The 10,203-nt window shown below is 50.1% G+C and overlaps 1 protein-coding gene across 4 annotated transcripts in view; it reads left to right on the top strand.

The window, feature by feature from the left end:
- ERLIN2 (ER lipid raft associated 2) overlaps positions 1–8,890 on the top strand; it is a 17,901-nt gene extending 9,011 nt beyond the window's left edge. For all 4 annotated transcript variants that reach the window (XM_010838786.1, XM_010838787.1, XM_010838785.1 and 1 more), the window contains exons 7-12: positions 1,000–1,073; positions 1,241–1,299; positions 1,942–2,033; positions 2,876–2,965; positions 4,612–4,691; positions 5,477–8,890. In XM_010838786.1, the coding sequence (XP_010837088.1) occupies positions 1,000–1,073; positions 1,241–1,299; positions 1,942–2,033; positions 2,876–2,965; positions 4,612–4,691; positions 5,477–5,674 (593 nt within the window). In that variant the 3' untranslated portion in view covers positions 5,675–8,890. The remainder of the gene's footprint in view (positions 1–999; positions 1,074–1,240; positions 1,300–1,941; positions 2,034–2,875; positions 2,966–4,611; positions 4,692–5,476) is intronic.
- The last annotated feature ends 1,313 nt before the right edge of the window (positions 8,891–10,203 follow it).

The following is a 10,203-nucleotide window of genomic DNA, read 5'->3' as shown; positions in this document are numbered from 1 at the left end:
AAGCAGCTGGCCGCTGACAATAAAGGAGATGGTTCCATGTAGGTGTCCCAGGCTGGTTTCAGGGCGTCCTTTTTTCAGGGCGTCCTTTTCTCAGGGCCCTTCAAGGAGCTTATTGAGGATCTTGTGGGTGGGGGCAGGGAAGGGAAGGCCCAGGCCAACGTTGACAGCCTGTTCTGGGTCACAGCTAGAGCGGTGATCAGTTACAGGTCTTCTGACACTTAGCCATAAAATGACTCACAGACAGAAGAATCAGAACCAAGGCAAACAACACATCAAAAGACTCAGGCTCAGGACTTCCCTGGCAGTCCAATGGTTAAGACTACGCTTTCAGGGCAGGAGGCGTGGGTTTGATCCCTGGTCAGGGAACTAAGATCCCACAAGCTGAGTGGCTCAGCCAAAAAAAAATTTTTTTTTTTTTTTAATGTTTAAAAAAAAGACTCAGACTCCTTTCCAGAACTGTAATGGTCCTTTTCCCCTTGACTGATGGAGTTCCTGATGGAATTAGTCTTCCTTGGGGCCTCTTTTGATGTCAGAGTCTGTTTTTGTTTTAGAAATTTATTAATAGATGTAGTGTGTTTGACTCCTTTCAAAATACCTGACGTGACCGTCCCACCTTCCTTCTTTGTGAAAGATGGGCGGCCACCTTCTCTGGCTGCTGTCTGTAGGGAAGGGCCGCTTCCTGACTCAAGAAATGTGCTGGAGTTGTTGTTTGTTCTTTTAAAGCTCGGTTCCCTTCTGGGCGAGGTTGATGTTTTCTTGAGGCTGCAGGGAAAGGACACTCCCATCTGGCCACATAGCGGGCCCAGTGGGTGTCCGCCGTGAGAGTCTTCCAGGGAGTCTTCAGACGTTCGAGCTCTGATGAGTGCTCTGCCTCGGGAAGAGCTTTGGCCCGTTGGGTACATTCCTGAGCTGGTGTCTTGCCTTGCTCTCTACCCCATGCGTCCCTCCACCCTGCCTAGAAAGCATCTCAGCTCCGTGTTCTGTCTGTCTTGATTCCAGATCAGATTGATGAAAATCTCAAACTGGCTCTGCAACAAGACCTGACCTCCATGGCCCCTGGGCTCGTCATCCAAGTGAGCACCACCCTGGTGGGACACCCCCCACCCCGCCCCCGCCCCCAGGAAGGCACAGCCCCTCTTCCAGAGGATGTCCTGTCTGTGCAGGAAGACCAAGGACCCGTGGGAGCTGGTCCTTCCGCACCCCCATGCCCCCATCAGATGCTGTATTTCTCTCTCTCCAGGCTGTGCGGGTGACAAAGCCCAACATCCCAGAAGCCATCCGCAGGAACTATGAGCTGATGTGAGTGGGCCCCGCGCCTAGGCGGAAGCACCGCCCTGCCCACCTCCTGCTCATCCCATCCCAGGGCTGACCAAGCCGTGGCGTGCGTGTGGTCCTCTCTGGAGTATCTGTGCAGCCGTCGCCCTGAAGACAGGGCAGGCGTGTCAGGCCGCTCACCTGGGCTCCGTGACCAGAAGGCACGGACGCTCTTCAGAGGGTCAGGGAGTCTTGTGCTCCCTTCACGGCTCACGCCAGAGAGGACGGGAAGGCGACTGAGTGGGCAGGCGCCTGTCACTCAAGTCAGTTATGCTTTATTGCTCACAAGTGGGTTTTGAAGGAGAAGGCTAGCCGTGTTACTGTCTGCAGCACATTTGCCTTCACCTGGGACCTAAGGAGCCTTCCAGGGCCTTCTCTGGCAGTCAGTGGTTAAGACTGCACTTCCAGGGCAGGGGCTGTGGGTTCAGTCCCTGGTCAGGGGACTAAGATTCCATATGCCGTTCGGCACGGGCAGATTTACAAACAAGACCAGACCTCCCAAGGGTGGAAGGAATGACAGCTTACCTCTCACAACAGGGCAGGGGGCTTGGCTTCCCGGGGGCCAGGAAAGTTCCGAGGAAGCTCGTCCCCAGTGGCCTCACAGCTGCACACTTTTCTCCCCTTCAGGGAAAGCGAGAAGACTAAGCTCCTGATCGCAGCCCAGAAGCAGAAGGTGGTAGAGAAGGAAGCCGAGACAGAGCGGAAGAAGGCCCTCATTGGTCTGACTGTGCTTTTGCGGTCCAGGCAACAGAAGGGCTGGCGGGGTGGGGAGGGCAATTCAGGAAGCCTGGGACACGGTCCCCCGAAGCCTTGCCTCACACAGGAGCAGCCTTCGTCCCCCGGGAGCAGAGCTGAAATTGTCAGATCATGGCCGAGGGTCGAGCTTTGTGTTTCCACAAGCCTCTTAAATGAAAGGAGCCCTTCTGCTAACCCTTCATGTACAAAGACAGTAGCACTGATGAGCCCTTACAATGAGCCTCGGACTTTTCTAAACACTTGTGTGCAATTCATCCCGCTCCTCACCCCCCTCCCCTTCCCTGGGTGAGGAAGCCACTGTCTGTAACCTACTCTCACTGAGCTGAAGCTCAGAGAGGCTGAACTACTGCCCAGGGTCCCATGGCAGGGGAGCGAGGGAAATGGGGTTCAAATCCAGGGGCTCACCTCCCAGCCCTGGCTTCTCCACCACTGCTCCAGACTGCCAGCCACGGCCCTGGCCACTTCCGAAAGTGCAGTGGCAGGAGGGAACTCGCCCCTTAACCCATAAAATATCCCTTTGGAAGGAACACCCTGTGACTTACAAGAGAGGTCGGGGCCGGCTCCTCACTTATATCAGAGAAGTAACTCCCCCCTGGGGCCGGGCACCCCCACTCACTGTCTTGCACTGATACAAGGGCCTGTGCTCCTTAGGGTGTCCCACCCCTGCCCGGGGGACCTGCATGACTGCCCTCTGGGCCAGTGGCCCTTCACCTGGACCCACCCACTGCCCTGCCTCAGGGCCTCAGGTCGGGTGAAAGGTGCACACTTTTGAAATATCAGAACTCTGAGGCTTTTCTCCACACAGAGGCAGAGAAGGTGGCGCAGGTGGCCGAAATCACCTTTGGGCAGAAGGTGATGGAGAAGGAGACAGAGAAGAGGATCTCAGAGATTGAAGGTGAGCAAGCCCGAAATCCCTGCCCCCTCCTTCCTCAGACCCCGCCATGCGGCCGGGCCCGGGAGGCCTTTCCTTTGCCCTGCCTTCTCTGTTCTCAGACGTCACGGGTTCTTTGGAACATCCCTCGTTCTCTGTGCTCTGATTCAAGTTTTGGGGAGATGCAGGCCAGTGTGGGATTAATTTTCCACTTCAGTCATTCATCAGATTTGACTTGGATGCCTTCAGGACTCTTCCGCTGGGCTGGGCTTCGGAAAAAGGGGAAGCACGTGGTCCTGGCTGTCCTGGGCCCCGAAGTCTGGCCCGGAAGTAAACCAGGAAGCCAGGGCGGAGCAGCAGCCCCCCCCCGCCTCTCCCGCCTGCCCCGCCCCCTCGTCCCAGAGGCCTGTGAACCCTCTCGCTTTGGCCTCTCGGGTCCCTGTGAATGTTAAGTCAGGTGTGAAGAAGACACCTGTCAACACCAGTATCACAAGCTGGAAAAAGGTGTTTCCTTGCTGGCTTTTCTGGTGTCACTCACCTTCAGGCCCCTGCCCTCAGCCCTCCGCTCATCCTACAACCCACCTCCTCCTCGAGCAAACTGTAGGCCGAAAACGACCTCAGGGCCCAGTCCCAGGCTCCACAGCTCGGTGCCCAGTTACACTCCTGACCTGCCCTGTTGGGCTTAGCGGGCCCACGGAGGAGCCAGTGAGGATTTTATGGATCAGTGCTTCCTCACTGGGAGCTTTTAGCCGAGCGGCACATTTTTTGTTTCTCGTAAACACAAGGCACCAGGTGCTAAGGCAGTTGAGTTGGCCGCTTGCTCCCCGGCCGCCCTGCAGGCCCCCACCACCCGGGGCCCTGCTGAGGCTGCACAGTGAGAACCCACCTTGCTTCCCGGGTTGTGGTCCAGGTGTTGCTCACATGAGGTTGGCCTCACCCCCAAGGACAGGGAGGAAATATCAACAACTTTGTATCAGTTCTTGACCGAAAGCTGGTCTCAGCAGATTAAGGAAGGGGATTGTTTACCTAGTAGAAGCTTAAATCATTCTTAGTCCAAATAGGTGTTAGTCTGGACCATGGCCTGTAATTGTTTTTGAATCGGGCCAGCTTAACCAGTGCTAGAGCCTTTCTGAAATGACTGATGGAAATGAAGAGAGAAATAAAGTTGGAAACGAGCTGTGCTGTTTTGTTTACGCCAGTCGGTTTCAGGGCAGCTCCACCTCAGGCCACATCCAGAACCTTCTGGCTTCTCTGGCTCTTGCTGTGTGGCACAGGGGGAGAGGGCCAGGGCAGAGAGCTCAGAGACAGGAGGCTGAGGCCATGTCCCAGCCCTCTCCTCCCTGGCCCCAGAAGGGGTAAGCAGGTGGAAAGAGGATGTGTGTTTCTATGATGCCATCAGAGAAGCCGCTGCCAGGCACAGCGACAGGCTTGCACGTGGTCAGCCAGTCCCTGCCACGGGAGACGCTGGCACAGCACTTTTGCATCCTGGTCAATTTTCACAACTTGCGAAATAGGAGAAAATGCCTTTTCCCCAGTTTCGTAAATAAGAGGATCAGAGCCCAGAGAAACCAGAGCAGTGTGCCCGGGATCACGGGGCCAGCCGGGCGAAGTTGCGGGGACCTGCTTTCTGATGGCCTCTGTGCCCTGATTCTCTGCGTTCTCTCCTTAAGATGCTGCGTTCCTGGCCCGGGAGAAGGCCAAGGCAGACGCCGAGTGCTACACTGCCATGAAAATAGCCGAAGCAAATAAGGTAAAGGGCCAGTGCTGCCTGGCGAAGAGAAAGTGTACATGTTTGCAGGAGACCACTGCCTCCCCAGCCTGGCCGTAATCAAGGGCTCCTGTGCCCTGTGGGCAGGGCCTTCCCTTTCCCTTGGACCCTGATAGAAGTTTAATTGTGGTGATTTTTAAAAAATATTCATTTATTTGACTGCATCAGGCCTAAGTTGCAGTGCTCAGGCTCGGTTGTTGCCATGCGTGGGCTTTGTTGCCCCGCAGTGTGTGGGATCTTAGTTCCCTGACAGGGATCGAACCCCATGCCCCCTCATCCCCATTGGAAGGCAGATTCTTAACCACTGGACCATCAGGGAACTCCTTAATTTTGCTGTTAAACACAGAAATTGCTAAAATTCTCACAGTTCTTACCTTGAATACCTGAGATTCACGCTCTCCCAGAGTAGTGGTTATACAATAGTTGTTCAGTCACTCAGTCATATCCAACTCTTTGCAACCCCAAGGACTCCAGCACACCAGGCTTCCCTGTCCCATTATCTCCCAGAGTTTGTTCAAACTCATGTCCACTGAATCAGTGATTCCATCCAACCATCTCATCCTCTGTCGCCCCCTTCTCCTCCTGCCCTCAGTCTTTCCCAGCATCAGGGTCTTTACGTGGTTACTAATATAACAGGGAGACCAGGGAGAGGAGACGGGGTATGGTTTTCACAGAGACACTCTCCCTGAGAAAAGTCAAGGGATGGCCCCCAAGGCTTTTCCCTGATCTGGCCTCACCACCGTCTTCTTTGCTGTTTTTGCTTCCAGCTGAAGCTGACCCCTGAGTATCTGCAGCTGATGAAGTACAAGGCCATTGCTTCCAACAGCAAGATTTACTTTGGCAAAGACATCCCTAACATGTTCATGGACTCTGCGGGCGGCGTGGGCAAGCAGTTTGAAGGACTGGCTGACAAGCTGAGCTTTGTCTTGGAAGATGAGCCCATGGAGGCAGACTCCGAGAACTGAGTGTTTCCGTCCGCAGCCTCCAGTGGCACTGGAGAGAGATCTTTATTTTTTAACGAGGAGCCAGGATGTCCCCTCCCTTCCACGCTACCTTCTTTGACTCTCTTCCACATACCGTGGTGAAAAAAAGAAGAAATCTAAATCTAAATCTATTTTCCTTCCTGGGAAGGGCAGGGCAGGGACTGATGAACTGGGGTTTTATTCAGGTAAGTAGGTTACGTGACTTAGGTTAAGCGACTTAGGTTAAGCTTTGGAAAAGGTGGGTTAGAGCTCTGACCTCCAGGCACTGATTTTTGTCCTTCTGAGGCTGGCTTAATTAGGGATGCTATCAACAAGAAGTGGGAGAAATGCAGGAGGTCACCTCCAGGTCTGCCCTGGAGTGGGAAAAGGCAGCAAAGCCGTCGCGAGCCACCTCCACAGTGAGAGATGCCCATGGGTGAGGCCCAGCTCCTGAGCAAACACGTGCTTGTGGGTTTGCCAGCAGAGAGTAGAGAGGCGGACTTGAAGGATGTTGGCTCTCCTGGCGTTTCTGGCCAAGTGTCCGTGAGTCACCACCCAGGGGCACTTCCTCAGGCTCTGGTGAGGGTGATCTGGTGCTAGCTTTGCAAGCTTTTCTACACACCACCCTCTCTGCCCCAGAGCATGGTGGCTTCTGACCTCATTTCTGAGTCAAGATTTGGCCACCACCCCCAGTTCTTTTTAAAACTTTTCACCTATTCCGTGATTTGGTTTTGTTTTTTTTCTCTACATGTTCATTGGTTCCACTCAGTATCAAGAAGGCAGGAACAAAGAACTCTCCAGTGTCTTAAAAGCTACTGAAGTGGGACCACAATACCCGTTCGCTTCTGTGGTCCCTGCTTGGCAAACAGTATCTGTTCCTTGAGATCAAGTGTCTTTTTATTGTTGTGGATATTCTGCGTTGAAGAGCTCCTCTGGGTGAGAAGGATGGGTTGTCCAAAAGCTGTCCCAGTCTCAGCATCTATGACTTGTGCTGAGAGTTCATCTGATACGGTGATAAGAGGGAGCCTGTTCTCTGAGCAACTCGTGTCTTTAGATCAAGGGTTCAGGGGTCACAGAGAGATAGCTGTTTGGGTTCGAGTCAAGAGTTCCTGCCCGAGTCCCTGTGTCAGAAGGGCCACATCAGAATCCACTCAAATGTGTTTTCATTACTAATTTGGGGATTTGGTTGAGGGAGCACAAACCAGAAACAGAGGTTTCCTCGCGTTCTGGATTGGAGTTGGGCGGGGTCGTGCACCAGTTCACCAAGTGGAGGGCAGCTCCTGGACTGAGCTTGCAAGCCTGTTGATTTCGTCCAGGACAAGCCCTGGCTTAGGATTTGTTACTAGCTGCCCCCACCCCCACACCAAAAGAAGCTCCCACTGTGCCCCCCTCCTCTTGGTGGAACATGGTGATGATATCTGGGACAGATTTCCATGTCATTGTTGACCCCACACCCAGACTTCTGATTTATTGGATGGTCCCAAAAGCCGGGAATTGGGGGAGCATTCGGCCGGCCTAAGAAGACACAAAGGGTTTTAACTTGTCTTAATTTAAATGTTGCCCTTCTCTGTTCTAATTTCTGGAACTTTGAATTCTCAAACCACCAGTCCTGGTCACACTTTGAGCGGGAATCCAAAATGTCCGAGGAGTGATGGATGTTAATGTGTTCAGGCGTCTTTGCAGAAGGCAGTTAGTCTCCTAAGACCAACACAAAACATCCATCATTAAGATATACTCACCCTCACTTCAGTGCCATGAATCACCTGTCAGGAGCACCGTGTCACATCCAGCATCCCTGACTTACATATTTTTCTGCTCTGAGACTGGCTGCCTAAGCTCAGAGAACACTTCTTTTCAATGGGATACGCAGCATGGACACCTCAGCCTGTCCGAAAGCACGCTTGCTGGGGTGGTTAGACAGAACACCGCTCTAACACTAGCGTCCCGTGATGGCCTGTCCCTTGCACTACACAGGAGCGCCTCAGTGAAGTCCTGCTACCCCTGCCCCCCCAATGTCAATGTCCTTCTTCTGTAAGCAAAAATACAAGTATTGTAGTTCCCATTCGCTTAATTCCAATGGTTGTCTGTACCTGCCTGAATAGGAAAATCATGGGAATGGGCTGTTGCCTTGGCTTGGGACAACTAACCAGTCTGTCTGTGTGATTTCGTTTTGGTAATGCTTACTAGAGAACCTGATGTGAAAACATTTGAATTCTAAACATGTAAAATATGACAGCCTGCCATTTGGCAGGCAGTAAACTCATGGCTGCTATTGATAAATGGAACCTCTATCAAAATAAGGAACTGTTTCTAAAATTCAGCTTTTGTAGGATTTTCCAAGGAAAAGTCACCTTGGTTGAATGTTTCTCACTCATTAAACTTTGCAGAAATGATCCATATTCAGTACCTGTTTTTAATCACTTTTTAAATATCAGGACAGAATGAAAGGAAGCCACAGTTTGTTAATTTTCATCTGACTAAATCTGGAGGGATCTGTGATCATAATAAATTGAGGGGAGGGCAGAAATTACTGGAAGAACTTTAGCAATATAGTCATTCCTCTGTATCCATAGGGGACTGGGAGCCCCGAGGATACCAAAATCTGTGGGTGCTCAAATCCCTTATATAAAACGGTGTCGTACAACCACCCTCCGTACCCATGAATCCACAGCTACAAAGGGCTGACTGTATTGATCCAAAAAAAAAAGAAAGTGGATTTTTTAAAATGATCTGTTGCAGTTTGTGGGTCTCTGTATCTTTCAACACATAACTTCACCATTTATAGAGTAAATGGTGGAAGTGAGATCGGCGTATTTACTGACTTACCCAGGTTTGAGGATAAGTGAATCCTGACTAGTGGCTTGTCCACCAACCACTGATGCTTTAGTTCTGTTCAGCAGGTTCTAGTCACGGCTTCTGTTGTTGCCTTTTAAAAGAAGTGATAGCCAGTCACTTTGTATTTTCATTCCTCTCTATTTCTGCTTTTGAGCAAGCTGATAATTGAATGGTCAAAACCAATTCTACTGGCAGAGAGCCCTGAGGACTGAATGACCCTCTTTGTAACTGAGAAATGATTCCTGTTATATTAATCATTCTACAAACAATATGCTGGATTCATTTGCCCTGGGTTGATAGATGGAGGAACTCTTTTGGACAACCCTAAAGCTGTGATTTTATGTGTTAGTTTTATTTTCAGTCTTGCTAAATAAAATGAGTCTTTGTATTTATTTTTCTTTTATTACAGTGAAATTTAGCAGTAGCAGGTATTAGGCTAGGAGATACAAAGAGATAAAGCATCTCTGCCTAGTGAGTTAAGTCATGACCCCAAAATATATTCTGATGAATATCTATTCCCATTATCAATGTAGAAATAATAAACACAGCTCATTTATGAAAATGGCGTCATTGTACAACACAGGAGAACAACCAGTATTTTTAAATGAATGTGAATGGAGCATAGCCTTTGAAAATTGTGAATCACTTATCCTACACACCTGTGACAAGTAACACTGTCCAACAACTACAAGTTGCAGCGGTAACTTCCCTGGTGGTCCAGTGGTGAAAACTCCCCAAGTTTCCACTGCAGGGGGCCTGGGTTGAATTCCTGGTCAGGGAACTAAGATCCCACATGACATGCTGAGAGTCCAAAAAAAAAAGGTTGCATCATGGTCAGTTGGTATTCTCTAGCTCCTCAGAGACCAAAGAAGAGGAAATTGGCTCACAGAATAGAGCATTTTAAAAGATTTTACTGAAGACTGGCTAAAATTGGAAAGTGTCAGACACACAACTTAGCAACTGAACAACAAAATGTGAAACGGAGAAGCAGTCATCTGCACATAGGAATCAAGTCCAGAGATTAACACGGACAGCGTTGTCTTCTCTGATGGCCTGAGAAACTGGGGCCATTCTCTGCTGTTTGGGATGGATTAAATGTCCACCTCGCCATAGGAAAGACCACATGGTCTCTGAAGGTCCTCCCCACGCCTCGGGTTCTAGAGTCTGTATTGCCATTTCAAAAGCCAAGTGTGACAACGTGTTTGCTGAGGGGTTGCTGTCACGGCTTCTCTCACTGAATTCATTTAAACTGGAACACGGGCATTATTTGTCCATTTCTCTTCAGTGTCAAGTAACCAGGCAACAACTTTTTTTATTATGTTATCTTTTTTTTTAAATCCTCCCAAAAGAACCACAGTAAACTCAAAGGGAAACAATTTAAAAATCCATAAGTGTTTTTTCCCCCACAATTCAGGGCCTTAGACTACAGAGGTGAATGTTTTAAAAGCTTGATGGCATTTATGGTGAGAACGTGTACTAGATTTTTAGAAAGTTGTTTATAAAACCTGTTTCTCTGGGTATTTGATTTTCTAATCTCTTTTCCTCTTTGTCCTTGCAAACCGCTGGAGTGATTTAAAGACAGTTACTGGTGATGAGGTGACTTTCAAGGATCACATAGTAGGGAAAGATGAAAGGTTAAATTAGATGGTCGATGTCCCAAAAAGAGGAAGAGAAGAAATGGGAAAAAAAAAAAAAAA

The sequence above is a fragment of the Bison bison genome, unplaced genomic scaffold (genome assembly GCF_000754665.1).
Source record: "Bison bison bison isolate TAMUID 2011002044 unplaced genomic scaffold, Bison_UMD1.0 scf7180017864105, whole genome shotgun sequence".
NCBI classification, from domain to species: domain Eukaryota; kingdom Metazoa; phylum Chordata; class Mammalia; order Artiodactyla; family Bovidae; genus Bison; species Bison bison.
The sequence above is the reverse complement of the archived record's forward strand: the minus strand, read 5'-3'. Positions and strand labels throughout refer to the sequence as shown.